Source organism: Polistes fuscatus, unplaced genomic scaffold, assembly GCF_010416935.1.
Source record: "Polistes fuscatus isolate 324 unplaced genomic scaffold, CU_Pfus_HIC Scaffold13, whole genome shotgun sequence".
NCBI lineage: Eukaryota > Metazoa > Arthropoda > Insecta > Hymenoptera > Vespidae > Polistes > Polistes fuscatus.
The window spans coordinates 1734031-1756855 of record NW_025113031.1 but is presented as its reverse complement, the minus strand read 5'-3'; the positions used below and the strand labels follow the sequence as shown (position 1 = coordinate 1756855).

At 37.0% G+C, this 22825-nt stretch overlaps 2 protein-coding genes across 5 annotated transcripts in view; one reads left to right on the top strand and one right to left on the bottom strand.

Annotated features, from left to right (window-relative positions):
• The window catches only part of LOC122513963 (acid sphingomyelinase-like phosphodiesterase 3b), a 34001-nt gene extending 16140 nt beyond the window's left edge, over positions 1-17861 (bottom strand). The window contains exons 1-3 of one of the 4 annotated variants that reach the window (XM_043630519.1): positions 17568-17861; positions 16697-17403; positions 7333-7542 (exon numbers count right to left, since the gene is read on the bottom strand). Coding sequence is in view for 2 of the 4 variants with exons in the window: in XM_043630510.1 (XP_043486445.1) it covers positions 9295-9356 (62 nt within the window). In the remaining 2 variants the exon portion in view is untranslated. Of the gene's footprint in view, positions 1-5; positions 35-7332; positions 7543-9294; positions 9383-16696; positions 17404-17567 lie in introns of those variants that run through there. The other 3 variants (XM_043630515.1, XM_043630510.1, XM_043630511.1) reach the window with 3 other exon arrangements.
• Positions 1-22825, top strand: part of LOC122513927 — a 48440-nt gene that overhangs the window by 2021 nt on the left and 23594 nt on the right. The gene's annotated exons all lie outside the window — the stretch shown is intronic.

Below are 22825 nucleotides of genomic sequence, written 5' to 3'. Positions count from 1 at the left end.
CTAACGTTAGACCTTCCATGTTCTCTCTCGTTTGATTGTCAATCATTGATCTAACATACACTCACACGTACACTCACACGTACACGCACACACGCCTAACTAGCGCTAAAATTTTCTGTATTATCTCGTTCAATTGTCGATTATCTTATTTCATACGTATTCACACACATGACTCTATCACGCTCCAGAACCTTCCATACTTCTCACACATGCTCATTCCTACATGCATATAACAAGGATAGTCGTTTAAACGGTAGGAAGGAAGTTATGAGCGCGTAAAGACTCTTACGCCGTAATAAGCTTTTTGTCCGAGTATTATTAGATCGTCGTAGCGCATAGAAAATACCATGCTATCTCTCTCTCTCTCTCTCTCCCTCTTTCTCTCTCTTTCCATCTTTTTCTCTTTCTATCTTTCTCTCTCTTTTACATTCCGCTCGACTACTCGAAAACGCATCATAGACCTTGTTGATGACGAGCATATGAATATTCTCGTAAATGATGTCCATCAAATGAAGCTGCCTAAAGAGATAGAAAGAGATAGAAGGAGAGAGTGACGTAGTAGTTTTCGAAATTCATAAAAGCGACTTTGCAAGCCTTTTGGCAGTTCCATTAACTCGTGAAACAGCCTCGACAAAATCTCTCTGTTCGATTATAACTCGTGAAAAATGATGGCCTTTTTAAAAGAAAAAAAAGATTTAAAAAAGGAGGGGGGTCTTTAATGTATGGGTTATTCGTTTAATCGTTTCGCCATCTCTCTCTCTCTCTCTCTCTCTTGCTATCCCTCTTTCAGACCTCTTATTATTTTTCTTTATTTTTTATTATATCATATATTTTATATATAATATTATTTTATTTTATTTTATTTTATTTTATTTTTCCATCCCTGATCATCATAACGAAGCTGCTTCAAAGTGTCTCTCACCTAACATAAAAAAAGGAAAAAAAAAAGAAAAGGGGAAAAAAATAAAGTAGAAAATCCGTTCTCCTCTCGTAATTATTGCGAATCGATACGCTTCGGGTATCAGACGACAGCTAGACCGTTCAAAAATTTTCAACGAAATAATGGAAACGGAGTCATTAATAACCGTACGAAATCGTGCACATTAATTTAATAGCGTGCGGGGATCTGGCCCAAACAGATTTACGTTTTACCTATAAACGTTTAAATTTCGTAGTAGCATTCGTGTAATATCGTTAAAAGATCTTAGAAATATTATTCGATCGTCTTTAATCCCTCTTTAGAAACACTTTTGTTTTCGTTTATTAAATAAAGATTTTTGAATACGCGCGATTTCAACGATTCACAATTTCGATTCTTTTTTTTCAAGCGGGTTGTGGGCGGGGTTGGGGGGGGATTTTGTTGGTAATCGGTTTTTACATAATACAGACAGACAGGCAGACAGACGCGTAATTATTTGACGATTTGCAAATTGTTTCGGTTAACGAAAAAAAAAAACAAAAAAAAAAAAAGAACAAAAAATGTTACACCAGTCGGCGGTATTATTTTCACGAGAGTTTTGCTGGCTTTGAATATTTTATTCGAATGCCAAATGAACGTGAGAAAGTAGATAAAGAGAGGGATAGGGAGGGAAAGAGAGAGATAGATACAAACGTCGGCCTCTTTGCTCGAATTCAACGATTACTACGATCACTGTTGCGGAAAACCATTTCTCTCTTGACTAGGGTAATCCTGAGCAACGTGAGCACCGTGAATCAACCGAAAACAGAGAAATCTTGAAGGGAAGATACGGTGACTTCCTCGTTCATTCTTCATTCGATATCGAGATTTAATGGGCACGTCTTTTCACTATTCCGAGAAGAAACTTGACCTTTTCTGACTTACAGAATAATGATTTAACTTATTTCCTTGGCTTATGATTTCAAAGTAAAGTATTATTCCGACATCATTATAAAAACCTTTTTCTTTCGCGTGTAACAAAAACGGGGATTAAAAAAAGAAAAAAGAAAAGAAAAGAAAAGGAAAGAAATATCAGGAGTCCTTGAAAGGAATAAGTATAATCACAGAAATGTATATGTCCTCGAGCGCATATATATATACATGTGTGTGTGTGTGTGGGGCAAATGTTAGATCGATATTTTTTGAAACGATTAGAAACGATAAAGCTAAAGCTTTGAAGCTAAATCTCCTGTTCAAGGACAAAAGCTTAGGAAGCCTCGAGCAGCATTTAATATGGCCTCTGTGAGTGGTACTGCACCAAAGCAAGCAAACCAAATTGCGCGGTTCTCTGCTTATTTCAGATTTGCCGTCCTATTTCCGGTATGTTAATGCCAGCACAAGAATGGTCGGCTTTTATTGTAAAATACTAGCACCCAACGGCTATATAACACCGCCATAATTTCCATGTACGTTAGTAGTCGTCCTCCTCCTCCTCCTCCTTTTCCTCTTTCTCCTCTTGTTCCTCCTCTACTTCTTTCTCTTTCTCTTTCTGTTTCTCCCAGCACCTTGTCGTAAAACGAGGAACTATCGGCTTTCGTGGGAATTGCTTTTCTGCGATCTCCCGAACATTGCCACTATCAACCAACGCTCACCGTTGAAGGCTTTATCATCTGACGTGACGATATATAATTAATCCCAACTAAATTAGCCTTTCTCATTCTCATTTTTCTTCTTCCCGTTCTCTCTTTCTTTTTTTCTTCTTTCCCTTCTTTTATTTCTTTTTTTTTTGTTTGTATTACATCTACCTTTACCAACCACGTTCAGACTGAAAATGTTAGGCACCGAGCCAAGGACTATCAACTTCGACTTCAACACAAGTAGAAATATGTATCTGATCGAGGATCTAAAACGAGTTTTTCCCTTTTTTTCTTTCTCTCTCTCTCTCTTTCTACTTTTATCACAGAGAGAGAGAGAGAGAGAGAGAACGAGCAGCAGCGCGCGGCGGCTATTCGTTTAGGTTGAATCGCGATAAAATTTAGCCTTCCGATGCATATTTCTTTTTTTACTACGCGAAATGTTTATTACATTTTCGTGTTATTAGTTAGATGGTTGGTTGGTTGGTTGGTTAGTTGGTTGGTGGTGTGCTCTTTTCTTGGTTGTATTTCGTATCAAGTTTTTCATCTTGACGATTTTTCGTAAAAAAAAAAGTTTCCGACGAATAAAATACCATTGCTCAACACGGGAGATTCGAAAACGTGTAAGATTTAGTTAGGAAAGAAGAAGCTCTAGGACTTATTTCGCAAAGTACATATTTTATATTCGAAAGTTGGTCGTGGTGGGTGGTTATGGTGATGGTCCTGGTTCCAAAGGGAGCTTGCTCGTTCGTTCCTTCGTTCCTTCCTTCCTTCCTTCTTTCCTTCGTACGTTCGTGCGTGTGGGGATATACAATGTGCGAACAAAGAAGTGGTTAGAGATAAACGTGTCAAAAATTTCTTGCCCGTTTACGACGAAATTGCGTGCCAGGTTCGACGGTGAAAGCTCGGTGGTTTTAAACGTGCCGTGTCACGTGAAAGCTTACCCTCTATATGTATGTATGTATGTATATATATATGTATGTAAATACTTTTAACATAGTATTCGAGAACGTATTTGTATATTCTTATGTGTACGTGCTACTCAATACAGTGTATAAAGTTCTATACATAAAACGTAAAGCATGCAAAATACGCGAGTGTCATAAGTCGAACGAGTTCAAGTCCGAGAAAAATCGACTTTAGGGCGTTCACAACTTCACGTGACAATTTCTTATTAACTTGCCATCGTCTCGCAATAGTTTTATATATATATATATATATCTCGTTAAACTATTGTCCCGTCTCACTTTCGCATTTTTACGAGCAGTATTTTAACCCTCTGACTCTCTTTTTCGACCTCCTCCTACCCCTCCTCATTCTTTCCCTTCTCCACGTTTTGTCCCTTTTATCCCTTTCAATCCAGAGGATCACATACCAACGAGCTTATCGATGATCGACTGCCAGACAGTGTTTAAAAGCTAAACCGTACCCGAGCTAGCTTTTTTAGGCTTGTTTCGTTACGAAATAAAACTACGACACAACGACAACGACAACAACAACAAAAAACCAGGAAAAAATATACGAATATATACGGTGTCGTTCGATTTTGTTTTGCGTTTTCGAAATCAACGATTTCCTCCTTGCCATATGCGCTAAACGATTTATCTTTTATTTTATCTTTCGCGAGTATTATCCTGTTTTTGTTTTTTCTTTCTTTTTTTAAATGACAAATATTTTTAGTTAACAATCGCGTACGATTGGTCGGGCAAAAACTTAAGTTTTTTCTCTTATTTTCGTGGAATTTCGTGCGCTACTTTTTTCTTTTTATTTTTCAACGATTCCCAAAGTATCGTCGTAGATATTTTTTGGGACGAGGAATGCTATTTGATAAAAATAATATGTATATTTTTGTAAAAAAAAAAAAAAACAAAAAAAGAAAATATAAAATAAAATAATCCGTGTTAATATTCGAAAAGAAAAAGGTAGAAATTTGATTTCGATTTGAATTTTAACGTTATTGAAACGAGGTATCGCATATTCCCCGTATTATACTTGTAACAAAAAGAGAGAGAGCGAGAGAGAGAGAGGGAGAGAGAACTGTCATTTTTCATTAAAAATAATTTATCTTCCATGTGAGCGTAAAGCTACTATGAACGACATTAACGCATCGTATTTCTCTATCCGCAAACTTGATACATTCATATATACTAACACATTGTGTATACCGTATCATTTATTTATTTATTGTAAAAACAGTACCTACTGTTTTCCTCTATAGAAAAATCATAAAATATATTTTCTAATAGATACACAGATAATTAAAAAGAAAGAAAAAAAAAGAAAAAAATGGATAATGTATAATGGATAATGTACACGTGTATATGTATACGTGTAAGCGCGCGTGTGAGTGTTGTCTACAGTCTGCGTCTGTTTCTCGTAACATCTTTCGATCGGTAAAAAACTTTGATTAATATATTGAAAGAGAGAGAGAGAGATAGATAGATAGAATATTTCTAGTATATCAAAGCTAGCGTGCAAAGTATTGTAGAAAAGTTTTCTTTTCAATAAATAGGGGGTAGTACCGTATCCGTGACGGAAAAGCTGAACCGAACGCGAATAATGGAAGAAGATAAGCCGTGGACGACGTTGTGTGCACGTTCCGTGCCTAGAAAATCCATGGAAGGTAGGAGATGTAGAAGAACGTTAACAAAAAGTTTTGAAAAAAGGCTCGGGATAGAAAGAGATAACGTAGAGAAAATGATAGATAGGGAGATAAAGAAGGAAACAACAACAACAACAACAAAAAAGAAAAAAAAAAAAAAAGAGAAATAAAAAAGGTACAGCGAGAGAGGCAACAACAACGATTTCACTTTGTCGAGGGAAAAAAGTAGCGTTTTGCCGTATCGACAATGGTCTTATTCAAGTTGTAAATACATATATATATATGTATATTACACATAGTTTATACATATGTATACGTAAGAGAGACCTGGGCTTAGTTCATTGTTACTACGAGGGAGTAATTTCAACGTGACACGTCAAGTAGAGATTTCCTTTATTTTTGTTATTTTTTTTTTTTCTTTCCTGCCCCCCCCTTCCTTTTTAGCTCCATTCGCGCACGCCCGACTGCCCTGATTTCGAGGATACCCTCCTTCCTCCTGTCCCCCCACGTTGGTCGATAAATTTCAAACGATAACTGTTTCCGTTTCCCTGACAAAGACTACTACTGTCCGTCACTCATCCCGGTGATTTGCTAGCATTAAATCGTTATCTTCTTCTTCTTCTTCTTCTTTTTCTTCTTCTTCTTCATTCGTTTAACAGGGAGGGTGAGAAAAGAATGAAGAGGATTTCCCTCCCCCCTATCCCCCATCTCTTCTTTTCTTCCTTTTCCTTTATTTTCTTTTCATCGAATGGCTTTCCCTTTCCCTTGTTTTTCCTTTTTCTTTTTATTTTTTTTTTGTTCGTTCACACTTCTCTTTTCTTCGAAGTAAGAGAGGTGTAGGGGTTGTGGTGGTGGTGCTGGTGGTGGTGGTGGAGTCGTTCCCCTTTTATCGTCACTCTTTTTCTAGATCTTCAACACAAGGACCTTATTCTTCCTCTTCTTTTTCTTCCCTTAGAAAAATGGAGTTACGCTTTCGCATTCGTTAAATTGGCGGCGTGCCAATCAAAGGTGTAGGTATACCATGGCCAAATATATATCCAAGCATCGTTGAGGCCTTTGTGAAACCGAACGGAAGTCATCAGAAACTTCCCAGTTGGCACTGGCCGACCGAATATCCTGACTGCAATTACCCATCGTACAAAAGTGTGTCGGATAGTGTGCGGCTGCTCTCCTGCGAGAGCCCCTTACACACGTGTAAGTTTCTCTGACACACGAACACATCACTCAGCTTACTTTGCTTGTGTATATATTTATGTATGTATGTATGTATCTATGTAGGTGCGTGTACGTGTGGTTGTATATATATTTACCTCGGTAAAACAGTAGCGTGCATTAGGAAACGTTCTACAGGTAATTTACAGACCTCGCTTTGTCTCTATCTTCACGTAAATAAGGCAGGAAAGGTTGGAATTAGATTTTCTTTAGAGATCGAGTTTAACTTGATAGCCTTGGGTCGGGACAACGAATAGGCCAAATTTTCTTCATCCACTCGTGTTCTTCAATTTGACTTTTCAATTTATGCGCAACTTTCTGTGTTTCTCTGTGTGTATCTGTGTGTGTGTCTGTGTATACGACGTTCCCATGTTCTTCTGTCATTTTGAATATTTTATTTGTTCAATTCCTTGTCATTGTTTTTAAACTATTCTCTTTATTTCCTTCGAAATAAACATTTCATCGATCGAATAGTATTTAATTATTAATCGTTCCTGTCGCATATGATCACGGATAAACTATTTTAGTTTGAAAATCGAACGAACGATAAGAAATTGAACAGACGAGACGTATGATAAGCTTAATAATTTTCTATTTTTCGTATTCGTATTTCCTTGACATTCGTCCTTCTCGTGACTTCTATCTTTTCAGTTTTTCAACGCGATATTGAGATCTAAAAATATTCATTGCTTGCAACTTATAGAGATTTCTTCCTCTTGGGTGATATCCTTTTGAAGACAAATATTTCAAAAGGATAGAGAAAAATAGTATTGAAATGTAACGATGCCGTGAAACAAATGTTACTACGATCCGAAAATATTTTGAAAAATGATTGACGTTTCCGGTGAAAAATAATGAAAAAAAAAAAAAAAAAAGGAAAATAATGTTAAAAGAGAGAAAAAACAAAGAAAATAAAAGCGCGATTGGCATCGGGGTATGAAAAAATTTTTAACGACTAGGTATCCAGAAAAATAATTCGATACGACCTGGAGTTTTTTCGTCTTTCTTTGTTAAAACTTTTCCATCGTCGATGGTAGAAACGCCAATCGGATTCTCCCCCCGTTACTTTTCCTTCCGCACCATATTTCTTCGTTTCGATTCGATTCTCGCGACCTCTTCCCTTTTTCCTGTTCCCATCCCTCTGACAGACGTCGGTGAAAGACGCGAAAAAGTTTCACTGACGTTGAATAAAGCGACTGAAACGAGACGAGAGTACGGAAAAATAAGGAAAACTCTTAACGTTACCTCGCTAACTGACTCAAATTCATAACGGAATAAAAGAGATTTTCATAATAGTAATAATAATAGTAATAATAATAATAATAATAATAATAATAAAAATGGTAGATACTTATATAACTATTTAATGTTACTTTTTAATCTTCTATTATCATAGTCAGTACTCGAACATAATACCCATAGAACACGTTTACACTGTACTATTAGTATTACAACTATTACAACTACTACTATTATTATTACTACTACTACTACTTTGAAGTATCTCGAGTCTTCTCTATCCTCCCAACGGCCTAACTTTTTCCAATAATATGCTTTCTTAAAGCACGACGTTTTCCATATTATACGTACATTACACGCGAGTCCTATTTATAACAGAGTGTTATCGCAGGAAAACTTTAACATCGAAGGAAAATTTTCTTTCGGTAGAGAGAAAGAGGGGGTGGTGGTGGTAGTGGGTGTCGCGTTTAAAAATCGCTGAGCAATATCAGGAACTACTTTGATAACTATTCTGGAAGTCCTTGTAAACAAGGATATAGGGAAGACCTAGGTAGTGGGTGGGTTGGGGTTGGTTGGGGTGGTTGACACTGAAGAATCCGACGAATTTTTACCTTCCTTAACGAAACTCGTAGGTAAGGAAAAGTTAGCCGAACCGTATAAACCGCCGAGTGACTTAGTTCTTGTTAAGAGTTTTCGTATAAACGGGTGGAACGAACCACCGTTCGCGAGTTTCGAATGCTTCGGGAAGCATATCGAGTTAGTAGTCGTTATTTCTGAACTGAAAGAACGGGGGGAGGGTATGGAGGAGGAAGAAGAGGAGGAGAAGGAGGAGGAATAATAGAAACGGAAACGAGTTGTATTATATTCAAAATTGTTGAGATTAACCGTCTAACGACTATTAGGAATTGGGAAAATTTTTATATGAGTTAGTAAACGATATAGAGAAAATATTCTATAAACCCTTTTAGGTATATCTTAAGAAGAGGTTAGTCAAGGATTGAACTACTTAAACTGTATATCCTTCACGAGGCAACTTTCACGATTACCGTATACCACCGATCTTATCGTTTTCAGTAAGAGAAGTTTGTGATCGTGCGTTAAATGGTTTTAATGAAAATTATCGCGATTTAGCGTGAGATTCGTGACTAAGTAAACGATCTTGAAAATTGTTGGTTCTTATTGATAACTACGATTAAACCGACCAATTATCGTCGTCGCTTATACATATACATATACGTATACATATACATATACATATACATATACATATACATATATATATAAAATAAAATGAAAAACAATAAAAATATGTATATCAGGTCGAAGATGATTTTTAGTTAAAAATTGGTTACTTTGAGATGTAGAATTCGTGCACGTATATGAAAGATTAATCGAAGTAAGGATAAAAGACATAAAGACAGGTTGGTGGTAGGAGGAAAGGAAAAAAATTTCTCGACTATATTGAATAATGATATTAAAAGTGATTGAATATTTATTGTAACGATATATTCTCTTGGGAAAGTTTTTTTCCTATCAGAGAAGAGATAGTCCAGAGGTTGTTGTATGAGAGAGAAAATCGATAGGGGAATGGGATGGCGTTTGCAAAATTATGAATATGCATCCGATATATTCGTCTGACGTTAGAGGGATGCAGGGAGGTGTGAGAGTGTGAGTGGATGCTACGAGGCGAATCTAGCGTTTGCAATTACTTGACGTATGACTGCGTCACATAATGTACCCTCGAAGTTAATCCACGCGTACGAGTTGTCATCGTTCATCAGCAAACGTTTCGACGGTTACCGATCATCTTGCACGGGCCGAGAAGCAAAGATAAATACGACTGCCGGGGTAATGAACGTAAATTTGTTCGGCGAATGAACGAACGAACGCGCGCGCGCGCGAGCGCGCCGCAATAAACTTGCGAATGTGAAAGGAAGAGAAAGAGAGAAGGAAGGGTAAAAGTAGAGAAAAGGTCTCGTGCACGACGCGGAACGATCTTTATCTCGGCTATAAAAGGGAACACGACTTGGTGGTGGTGGTGGTGGTGCTAGGGGTGGTGCTAGGGGTGCTAGTGGATCGTTGGAAAGCTAAACTTCTTGTTTCCATTAGACGATAGAATACTTCGTATGCCGAGAGATCGGATAATTGAGCGTCGTCTAGAGAGACGAAAGTACACATAATGAAGGAGCACTGTCGTAGTACACCTACGATCGGATATAAGGTTTCCTTCAGCGAAAATCATCGGACTATAAGTCTAACGAAATACGATAATAGTTAGTAGTAAGAACTTATACATATATATATATATATATTCGTATTCTAGTTGACGTAATTGGATAGAAGACATTGTATGAAATCAGCTGATTTACCTTTAGAATTCACGGTCTTTGTGGATAGACTTAGTAAAAGGAAGGAAGGAAGGAAGGATGGATGGATGGATGGATGGATATGAGATCTAACCGAATCTATTATTTTCTTTTGTCGAGAAGTTAAAGGAAAAAAAAAGTTCACGCGAGTAATATGATGGTATTCGTCGTGGTTAGGGGGAAGGAAGGAAGGGGGGGGTGGGAGGGAAGAACATTAGAAGGATTTGAAGGAAGTAAAGAGAATAGGTAACTCCCGAGACGAGGATTACGCTTCATCCAAAATGCGTCAATCAAACTGGAAGATTATGTGCCGAGGGAGGCCGGTAACTCAAGTTTCTCTCCAAGTACTCGTTTCAATTGTACGTGCAAAATGGAGGCGCAAAAGTTTATGGACACATTGTGAGCGCCGGATGGCTGAAGAAGTTTCGAGAGTTCGGCTGACACGTCCCAAGGATAATGCAGTGAAATTTCTACGTTGGTACATCAGTTCGTCTACTATACTATAGTCCCGTTAGAGAGATAGTGTACCACCTACTCTACTTCGACAGATTATTACTTCTATTCTAAGAGAAGGAAAATCGTTCTAGTTTAATTATCGATTCTTTCACAAAGGAACGAACAAACGAACGAACGAGCGAACGAACGAGCGAGCGAGCGAACGAAGATCCATCTACGACTTACTACTAATATTTTTTTTCTCCTCTCTTCCTACTTCTTACTATTCTTCTTCTTCTTATTCTTCTTCTTATTCTTCTTCTTATTCTTCTTCTTGGAGGAAGGAAAATGTAATTATCCTTGGAGAGAGAGCGTTACATCGTGCTAACGATAACGATCTCGCGTGACTCCTGCAGCGAGAAGATACAAGGAAACGTCACAAAATTAAAACTAAACAAGATGAAAGAAAGAAATAAAGAAGAAATAAAAGTAGAAGTAATATTAGTAGTAGTAGTAGTAGTACTAGTAGTAGAAGAAGAATAAGAAGTATAGCGAATAGCAAATAGGGAATGAAAAAGTCGAGCAATTATCTTTACAGGCGTAGCTACGAGGGGGGTGGGTGGGGGGTGTGTATTTGCATTCTCGCGCGAATCGATTTCGTGGTTACGGCAATATTGGACGTATCGTGTGTAAGCGTAAGATAAAAAAGAGAAAGAGAGAAAAAAAACAAAAAGAGTGGAAGAAAGACAAAACCCTTTCCCTTACAAAAGAATTGTAAAAGTAGTGATAGGATGAGAGAGAGAGAGAGAGTAAGAGTGAGAGGGAGAATGAAAGAATGAGACAGAAAGAAGATAGGAAAAAATAAAAAAGGAAAATATATCGCGCGATCTCGATCGGTTCGATGGTGTTAATTCCTATCTCGAACACGTACTGCACACACCCTGTTACGGTTCTTTTTCCCTACGAATTTATTCCTCGGACGTGGTTGGCATAGCGACAACTGTATGCTTGAGATTTACGTGACCCTTCTACGCGCTCGCGCGTACACACTAACCGTGAATTCTTTTTCTTTATTTTTATCCCTTTTTCCTATGGTCTAGCAATTCTCCAGCCTTTCGTTTGTCTTCTGCCTTTCCGCGCTCGATAATTAATGGAACTCACTCTCTCTCTCTCTTTCTCTCTCTCTCTCTCTCTTACAGTAGTGGAAGACGTCTCCGAAAGACGTCGAGATATATCTCGTGCTATGATTTACCGTACGAGTCACGATGCTTTATCTTAGATACGTCTCTTACGCGAGAGAACGCGTTTGCAACGTCTGAATTTCCACACCTCGGACACGTACGTTCAACGTTTATACCTATACGTATACCTCGAAATAATTTCACCGTGTCAGCCTGTTTCGTGCCTCTTGCTTGTACGTATGTACGTATGTGTATATATCTATGTACGTCGTTCTATATGTTACGTACTTAACTTACGTATGTAGGTACGTGTGTATTTATCTGTGTGTTGTTTCTATCTCTTTCTCTCTATCTCTATCTCTTTCTCTTTCTCTTTCTCATTTTCTCGAATGCTCTAAGATCTTTGAAATTGCTTCGGAAGTTAGGAGTCCGACTAATTTCGAACAACTTCTCTACCACCGATGCTTTTAGCCCACAAAATAATCGTGTATACGAGTTCATTCTTGTTCCTACGTTAAATGCATTTGCATTTTTGTCATTATATCTCTCTTCCTTTTCTTTTTATTTATTTTTTTTTCTATTTTTTATTTTTTACTTTTATTATTATCATCAAACATCTTCGTGATTTTTTTTTTTTAATGTTTTTCTTTTTTCTCTTCTTCCCGTTGAAAACAAAATATCCAATTACCGTGGAAAGTAATTGCTTTACATAAGTCAACAATAATTCCTTCTTTCTCTTGATCTCTCTCTCTCTCTCTCTCTCTCTCTCTCTCATTTTCTTTCTCTTTCTCGTTATATATTACATTTTGTTATGCAATCACAAACTCATATTCTCTCTCATTCAAATATAATATATTATATTAACTCGGATATAAAAATATGTCATGATATTAGATAGAAAGAGAGAGAGAGAGAGAGAGAGAGAAAGAAGGAAATATTTTTTGAAAAGAAAAGGAAGGAAAAGAAAAGAAGGTTGAACGATCGAACCCCAACCCCCACCAGCCGTATCCCCTCGCGACATAAAATTCTTCTATAGTGGCTCGAACTCATAACGATAGGACATTATCTCATCTCGAGGTAATATTTGCATAAGCGATAAATTTCAGAGTCATTTTCTTTATAATGCTACTCGAAGATCGAGTAATAAAGCGCTCAAGCTCGTAAGCTATTTATATAGGTAAGCTGCGATACACATATAAGTGTCTATTATGGGGTATATGTGCGTCGTGTTATACGTGTACGTGTAATACAAGATGTGATCATAATTTAATGAAAAAGAGAAAAGAGTAAATATATTAAAAAAAAAAAAAATAACATCGAAGAGATATTGGAAAAAGAAAAAACAAAGCAGCACCATACACACACACGCGCGCGCGCGCGCGCGCCTGCATACGCACGTACACAAGTTGATATTTTTATCGGACGGTAGGGGGATAGTGGGATTTAGAAAAATAATAATACAAAAAAAAAGGAAAAAAGACAATGAAAGATTGAACGTTTTTCCAATTTCATTCGTCCGACTCTTAAGCGTTGAATCCGGCTCTATCTTTCGGTAGGATGCGCACGTTAAAACGTATAACCGAATGAAAGCTCGCATAGAAGTGAACAAACGTTGGACACGTCGCTTGACGTTTAGGGTTTACCCGGTTCTACCTTCAAATTTATAGCAACTAATATATATATATATATATATATTTATATGTGTGTGTGTATTATATAACAGTATTACGTTGAGAATTCTTGGAATATCCTTCTATCCTTTAAATGAGAAATAGAAAAAGAAAAATATAGAAAGAGGGTGGGAGGGAAAAATGGTTGAGGAGGATGAGGGAGAGGAGGAGGAGGAGGACGAGGCTGAGGGGAAAAAAAATAAAAGAAGAATGAAATGCAAGGGAACGGTGAAAGAGGGTAGAGGGGCCCGAACTGAAGTTTCACATTTTTCCTTCGAATAGAGAGAAAGTTCCAACTTTTCTCGTAAAGTTTTCACGCTCGAACGAGCTTCCGTTAAAATCGACCTCGAAATTATAATATCTGCGTCTGCCGTAGAGTTTTGCTCGGAGTCTAGTTAGAGCCGAGCTAATATACGATCTAGAATAATCCGTAATATTGGATGAGATTAATTATATATTACATATACATAGGTATATGCATATATATATCCTAACGTGTACACGTATCCGTTAGTATATTCTACGATTATAGAGTCGGTTCAAAGGGTGTTCAGGATTCAAAGATCTCCCTTATAGATGGGGTATTAGTTTGCATCAGAGCTGGTTTTGATTTATCCTCATTAAGGGTAACCAAAAATAATAAGTTGAAAATAAAATAAGAAGATAATTGAGATATCTAAATTAATAATAAAAAGCAAATAATAACGTAAGTATTAACATTAAGGATATAGACAATTATTTTATATCCAGACGGAGCTATAATTAAACTTTTATCTACTTAAAAGGTTAAACTACCTGTCAAATAGTTATACCCATAACTTTTCTACATCGTGTAACTTCATCGTACGACATTATAATCGTTAAACTTTCTTAACAGTCAAAGCAGCTTTTACGAGACGTGCTTGTTTAAATATTAATGTTACTCGTCAAAAAAACATGCAAAAAGAACAAGAAGAAGAATAAGAATAAGAAGAAAGAGAGAACAAAAAAACCACCACCACCACCACCACCATTACCAACTTCACCATAATATATTTCAAGAATTTCACGATTGTTTTACGAGAAGAAGTGGCTGCTTGCTGGTGGTGAATATAATACGTAACGCGAGGTTTTAGAAAAGAAAACGTAAGTAAGGTCCTCTTTGTGAAATAGAACAAAATGTTCTACTACCTTATTGTCATGAGATAAAGAAAGGAAGAAAAAACAACGAAAAAATAACCAGGAAAAAATCAAACTTTATTCGAGTAATACGGGACGGTAATGTTCGAAGATAATGGTAAACGTTAAGACGAGAGATAACCTATGAATTTTATAATCCATAAAGTTACGATTCAACCAACCCTTACACGATTCTGTTACTCTTACAAGCACTGACCCTTTGTATCAGTTCTTTGTTCGCGTCCTAATAATACTCGATTATCTCATTTCTCATATCCTCTTTCCATCTATTTAATTCTCACCGTGTTTCTATTTTCTTTCTTTTAATCTTTCCTTCCTTTTTATTTTTTTTTCTTTTTATTTTCTTCCTTCCTTCCTTTCTTTCTATCTTTTTCTATTATTTTTATTTTTCTTTTTTCTTTCTTTCTTTTTTTTTTGTATTATTTTTCATTTCCATTCATTCATTTTTTCTTTATTTCCACCGTTGTTTCAGCTTCCTCTCAGAGGGAAGAAAATTTCAAACGAGAATGAACGAACGAACGAACGAACGAGAAGACTCGTCTTTCGAAGTAAAAGAAAATTAGTCCTTCTAGGGATGAGTTAAACTTTACTCCAGTTAAGCACGAGCAGCAAAAGGGTCAAGAAACGCCCCTAAGGGGGATGAGGAGATTGTGGAGTGGAAGGGGGGACAGGGGGGACAGGGTGTAGGAGAGAAAAGGGGTGGTTGGAAAAGGCCAAATGAATGAGTAGGGCTGTATTTGAAATTCAGAGAAAATCCAGCTTAGACCACGTTAGCGGAACCCAAAGTTAAATATATCTCTAATCAAAGTAAAGGGGATCAAAGCGATTTTACTCTTTTAAAATGGATCGGCATAACTTTACAACCCTCTTCTCTCCAACCCCTTCCCTTTATAGGAATTCATCGAATCGAGCTTGGAAACGTTTCTGTATCTGTTTATAAAATGAATTTTATCTCTCTCTCTCTCTCTCTCTCTCTCTGTCTTTTTCATTTTAATTTGCCTTGATCATTTTTGATCATTACATTCCGTTCCCTTTCATCGGTTGGCCGAGTTAAAAGTAATTAAATGTCTATCGAAAAAATACAAAATACAATGGGAAATAAAATGGGAAATGGTGGAAAATACGATTCTGATTACGGTATAATGAATTTTTGCGTTCGGGATCGGCATTGTTATCGTCATCATGTCCAAACGAACGGTGACAGTAGAAACACAATGTTCGATAAGATAACTCCTATAAATAGGAAACATGCAGATCCGTTCGTATGCACAAACACGATTGTAATTCTCTCTCTCTCTCTCTTTATCTCTATCTGTCTCCCTTTATTTCTCTACTAATCTCCGTTAGTCTTCATCCATCTCTTTCTATTTTGGTCCATGTAAAATATCCTACACGTATATTAGAGTAGTTAAAGCGAAAACGTAAAGACTATTAATACAGATTGAAACGAGAAAGATGTTCGAATTATACCGTCGTTTATTATTGTGGTTTTAATAAATGCCTCGACAGAAGATTAAAGCAAATACTATTTTCCAGTTAAACTTTGTTTTATCTATCTTCCTCCATCTCTCTTTCCCTTTCCCTAACTCGAATATAGTTTTACCCAAGGGGGTAGGTCGATTCTGGTGCATTTGCTTTTCCTTCGGAAATATTTTTCTCGAGAATACCATTGGGGGATATCGAAAAATCAATGAGTTATGTATCCTATTAGAAAGAAAGTAAATGGAGATATAAAAAGAAAAAGAGAGAGAGAGAGAGAGAATGGTTGGAAGATAAAATAAAAATGGATAGAATATGTTGACCTAAAGTGGACATAGTATTTATAGTTGATAGGTAAAGGTAGATAAAACCGTGGGAGGGTCGACTGTTACGAAGATAACGTCGTTGAATGGCATTTAAATCGCGAGGCCTTAAATCGAAATCCTGTCATTCTAAAGTCGCTGCTCGATCGATAAATCCAATGGGAACGGGAAACGTAGAAACGAAACTGCAAGGTTCAATGGGGTGGGTTAGGGGTTGAAAGTGGGGAGTAGTCTCGTAGTAGGTCCGTGCGATTTAACGAGTTGAAAACCCTCGTAAAGTCGACGAAATGTCCTTCCCGCAGAATACTGTTTCTCTCTTTCTTTCTTTTTACCTTCTCTCTCTCTCTCTCTCTCTCTCTCTCCCCCTCCCTTTTTCTCTTTCTCTAAGTTTCATTCGAACGGAATTCAAACCCGCATCCTTTTCTCAGCCAGCTAATCAACGGCAGAGAATGTAACTTAACGCTCGAGTAACACTTACGTGTCCGCAGATTGTTGCGAAGATATTCAATCGCTATTGGCCATTATTATCGAGAGCACGCACACAAACACGCGCACTACTACCCTTTTTTTATTTTTTTTCTTTCTTTCTTTCTTTATTTGCTTCCCTTTTTGGTAATACCTTGAAAACTTCGAAGTAGGAAAGTTTGCTTTGGTCGTGAAGTAAAATCTCTTAGTGACACCCTTTTGTGTGCCCTTTTCCTTCCTCCCTTCCTTCCTTCAGTTGGTTTCTTCGTTATTTCTTCTTCTTCTTCTTCTTTTTCTTCTTCTTCTTCTTCTTCTTCTTCTTTTAAACCAGGACGACGAACGAGGACACAGAACGCGCGCATAGAAATACTTCTTCCTTTATAATCCAAACCTTAATTCTTCTTTTTATTTCTTTCGTTTTTTCTGACCTTCTCACCTTTATCTTATCTTCTCGAAGGAATAGAAGGAATAGAAGGTCTCTCTCCAATGAGGGAATTCCCTTTCTCGAATCACGACGATTACTTACTTCACTTTGTGATTATCTTTCTCTCTCTCTCTCTCTCTTTCTCTTTCTCTCTCTCTCTTTCTCTCTCTGTCTTTCCCCTTATCTTTCTTCCTTCATCAAATCGGACGCGGGAAAATTTATTTCTCGGCAACACGAGCGATCAAAGAAATGAAATGAGAAATTACACCTACGTATATGCACGTATACATTCGTCTCTGTATACATATATTTATACATTTAGTATATATATATATATAAATGTATATATGTATATATATATATATACATATATATGTATATATATATATATATATATGTATATATGTACGTATATAAATATGTATATAGAAAGAAAAAAAAACAAGGAACGGTGCCAAACTTGTAAATTGTTGGATCGGCGGCCAATAATATTGGTAGTTATACTACTTGTATATATGACGTATATATATATATATGTATATATATATATATTCCAGGGTTTTTATCGAAAGGTCGTTGAGAATATTTCCGCGAGGACTTTTCCGGCGAACCGTGTGCGGCCCGCACCCCCGCACGAGTCGGACTCGATTTCTCTCGCAAGGTAGGAAACGACGAGATTCTCCCGTCGCGCCGGTAGGACGTCGACGCCGACGCCGCTCGACGCTCGTCGTCGGCGATGCTGCTGCTGCTGCTGCTGCTGCTGTTTCCGATGGTGGTGGGGTGCTGGTGGTGGTGGTAGTAGTGATGGTGGTGGTGGTGGAACTGCTTATGGTGGTAGTGGTAGTACTGCTTGTACTCCTACTCCTAGTTTCTAGCTCCTAGTGGTGATGGTACTGGTGATATGGTGGTGGTAGGGGAATTGGTAGTGGTGGTAGTTAGGTAGTTGTGGTGGTGGTGGCCGGGGGTCGAGGGTTTCTCCGGCTTCGCGACTGCGCCCTTTCGACTACTCTCTTCAACCCATTACGGTTCTCGCCCACCGTGTGGGGTCTATACCTCGCGAGGGAACGCGCGATATCTAACCTTGTGTGTGTGTGTGGGGGTGTGTGGGGGTTTGCTTATAATACGTGTGCACGTAGGTGTATTATTCGAGAATGCGCCTCTTTCTTTTTCCATCTACGAGTAGCTAACGTAGTAAACACTCTCTTTCTCTTTCTAACAGGCCCACAGAATTAACCCTTCGTCTTTTCCCCTTTTTTTTTTTTTCTCTTCTTCTTCTTTTTTTTGTTTTGTTTTTTTTCTTTTTGCGTTTTTTTTTTTACCCCCTTCGCTTCTCGTTCCTTTTTTCTACTTTTTTTCTCTTTTTCTTTTTATTTCCGTTTTTTTTTTTTGTTCTTTTGTTTTTTTTTTCTACCTTTTTTTCTTCTTTTCCTTCAGAAACATTACGCGCTAATTTGTGTCGCCCGCGAAGAAAAATAGTATTTAATGTTTGTCGTGTTCCTGTTTTTTTTTTTTCTTTTTTTCTTTTTTTTTCTTCTTCGTTTTCCTTTCTTAGGAAAATTAATGTAAAACATTTTATTCGTTGAGTAATTTTTATCATGATTCACGTTTATATATCCTTTAATAAATATCAATCTTTATTGGTAATTATTTTGTTAACTTGTTACGCGATTTTTGGATTACCTTTTATCACTTGACACATATATATGTATATATGTAAATAATATTAGATAAAAATTGTACCCTCAAAGTCATCATTACGCAGAAATGATTAAATAATTACAGAAAAATGATAAAAATGCCACATAGAATCCGAATGTGTTATAATCTTAAATTTCATTTATTAGATGCGCAACCAATACGCGTCCACCTATAAGAAAATTAATAATATCTAATAACGTGTCCCCACAAACCATATCAATTTTATCTGACACATTGTTTTCTACTGTTACAACAATTTCAAAGATAGTCAAGTAGTTCGATTTAAATGGGACATCCTATATACATATATACACATATACAAGATATATTATCACTTTTATGTCTAACGTTTTACACGTTTTATTAAGCAGAAATTAAGTGTACCCCTTCTAGTGTTCCACCATTTCCTTCCTTCCTTCCTTCCTTCCTTCCTTCGAGAAACACGTGATGCGGCTTTTCTCCACTTTCCCTTTTCGTTGCTGCTCTCTTTCCACCCTCTTCTCTTTAACCTTCCTTCCTTCCTTCCTTCCTTCCTTCCTTCCTCCTTATTCGTCGTTGTCGTCATCACGTAGTTACTCGACGATGTTGTCGCATTGAGTCTAACTGTATGATGAAACATTAACGTTCCCACGTCATGTACGTACCTACCTGCGTGCGTGCACGTTATAATAGTACTTGCATGCGTGCAAAGTTATACTAAACCTACACGAGAACAATGTCAAAAGTAAAGAGAGTAAAAGAGGGAAAAAGACGGAGGGTAAAAGTGAATGAAGGCGAGAAATAGAAAGAGAGAGAGAGAGAGAGGGAGGAGGGGGGAGGTGATGAGGAGGAGATGAGGAGGTGAGGAGGGTTGGGAGAGAATGGAAAAAGGGTGGGAGAGTTACCGTCACACCGCAAGAGATCGTGCTGCGGTCGAAACAGGAAATGAAAGAAAATTAATGTCGACGCAGGTGGTAGTAGGGGGAGGGGGGAGGAGGAGAAGGAGGAGGAGGAGGAGAAGGGACGGGGTTATTGTTGCATTCTCTCGCGTGTTTCGACGTTTTCACGTCGGAGTTAATTGCATTCGTCGGTTTAAACATCAACGTAGTTATTTTTATTGCTAATCTTCGTCTAGAAGAAAATAGAATCAATTAGCTACGATTCCAAACAATGCATACATTTGTATCTCATAAATAGATTATTATTTTCCCCTTGTCTAGTAAGGAACTCCGTAAAGAGAGGAAAAGTAGTTTTGCCGGGGAATTTAATTTTCATAATTAGTGGATTCGTTAATTACAAATTTTTGTCGTCTCGAAAGTTCATTTTCGATTATGAAGTTATTTTATTTATCCTTATATTATATATTTTCCTCGTATATTATCATTTTTTTCTTTCGAAATAAAACTAATGAAAATCAATTCGTAATGACTGGAAGGTAAAGGAATATAAGACTTATCTTTCATAAATTGTGAGAAGAAAAATGTAGGAGTTGGGGAGGGCGGGGTGTGTTCTTTTTATCTTATCTTAAGAGAAGTTAATTTACTAATTAGTATATCATTAATCAAGCGTGAAAGTCCATTTAAAAGGGATCTTTTTTTTTCTCTCTCTCTCTCTCTCTCTTTCTTCCTTCTGTTAGCCGGTTTAAAAGTATTTCCAGAATGGCGAGGAAATTTTGTTGGAGGACGATAGCAAGTAAAATGATGCTCGGCATCTTGTTAGACGATACGCTTGCTTTCTCTCTCACTCTATCTCTTGCTATCTCTCTCTCTCTCTCATTCTTTCCTAACTTTCTGCTTTAATGAACGATATCGACTAAGACGTTGGGCTCGTTGGTAAGGGTACGGACGATGAAGATAAGGAATAAGTAGGATCCTGCTTTCTAGGATAATACACCTAATCGTTTGAAACGATTTCGTGTATACCCGTTGAGAGAGTGTGTTTCTCTTTGGCAAGTTGCGATTGATAATCGTTCGGCGTCATCAGCATACCACCATCAGCATACCACTATCACCATAACGAAATTCCTTCCTTCCTTCCTTTTTTTTCTCTCTTCTTTATATATATATTACAAACCCTTTTAAAGTATATAGTCTAAAAGGTCAACTAAACGAAACTTTAGTGTTAAGGAAGCTTCGCGAAAAGCTAGCCGGGTTCGTTCATCAATCCTTTAACGGGTTCTGCATCGATTTTCTCCACGATAAACTCTTCTATATCTAGTTTACCTGTTTTTAACTTTGACGATAGCTTCGAAACGATCCGCAAGATAGAAATAATCGTTGGTAGTTCTATTCAATGTCTATTCTCTTTGATCTATGAACGATGAAGGAGAGAAAGGAAAATTTGTTTAAAATAACAAGAAAAAGAAAAGGGAATGAATGGTAAATGTATAAAAGAGGAAAAACGTATAATTTAAAAAATGTTATTATTATAAAACATGAACAGATTGATAGGTCTACGTATAGTACGAATAGTAAGTTGTATAATAAGTATGAAAAATAATTGATTTAGGGTGTGTGTGATAAAAATAAGAAAATAGGAAAGAATAAATGAAAATAATCTTTCCGGAAATAGCGAATTGAAATTTTGGAATCATGAATGTTAGGATATGGTAAGACGCGTTGTTTGTTTCGTCTTTGATGTTGTTCCTGATGTTATCATAGCTTTCGGTTATGTACAGTTTGTATTCAATGAAGGAAGACGAGCTTAACGTGTGTTTGCGTAGTCGAGGCTTCGAATAGTAAAACCGGTGGGGTGGTAGTACTATGAAGCATGATCCTTTATGAAATTTCACGAGTTTCGAGTTAAGTGTATTTATATATCCGAAATATAATAATAATAATAATAATAATAATGATCGATAGATTAGAAAATAAATATCTCTGATAATGACGATAATGTTAAAAGAAGAAGAAGAAGAAGAAAAAAAGTCAAAGAAAAGTGTCTGCGAATGAAAGAAATAAATCGAGTTACTCGGATCGAATTCAAAGTAAAAAAAAAAAGAAAATATATATCCGAGAGAAAAGAAAAAAAAAAAAGTAGGATAAATATAAGGAAAAAGAAAAGAGTTTTCATTGAATGATACAACCATCGGTGATCATAAACTAGTGGACAAACGTCGATACCGAATTACTCAAGAATTGCTGGTACAATTGGCTATCATTGTTATAGGAAAGAAGTAATTTATAGAGGAGTGGCTCTTGTAGTTCCTGTCAAAAGGTATATACACCTGTTTGTCCGTAGTAGGTAATACGAAAACATCATTGTAGTCTATAGACAAAGTATAAGAAAGAAAGAAACAGATGGGGAAAGAGAAAGAGAGAAAGGTAAAAAGTACATAGATATAGGAAATAAGGATTGGCTTTACACGGTCACGAGAAACACGTCGACGTTTCTGATGTCGACCTATAAAATAGAGAAACGACTGAATTTTTCGCAGCAGAGGGTATTCCGCGTGTGAGAACCCGTATACGAGCGTATATATATATATATTATACATATGTTGGTAATGCGATTGAGAGTAAGAAGATAAAAAGAAAAGTAAGAAAGAGGAAGTAAGAAAGAGGAAGATAGAACTCGGAAAATAAGTTTTCTTTTTTTTTTGAGTTGGTTGCAGGGGCCACGTGCCTTAACAAAATTTTTTACAAGCCGGAGTGGAAGCCGTTCTTTATCCGATTTCATCGTAAAACCCGCACGTAGTGAGACGAAATGACTGCGAGAGAGAGAAAGAAAGAAAGAAAGAAAGAAAGAGAAAGATACGGATAGTTAGATAGATAGATAGATAAATGGATAGATAGATAGATAGATGAAACGTTTCAGTTGAAAGTTTATATCATAATCTTATACGTAGATATTTTTGACGTAGGAGAAGGTACACAGTTTAAATCTTAAATTTCGTTGAAATCCCGTTATCCGCTTCCGTCATAATTCCAGTGCTCGAGGGGTTGGCGAGACGTTCACAATCGTTTTCCATGAGAATCCAGCACCTTTTCAAGGTAAAGTTCGTATTAACGCGGCCGGATGTTTCAAGAAGTGGTGGTGGTG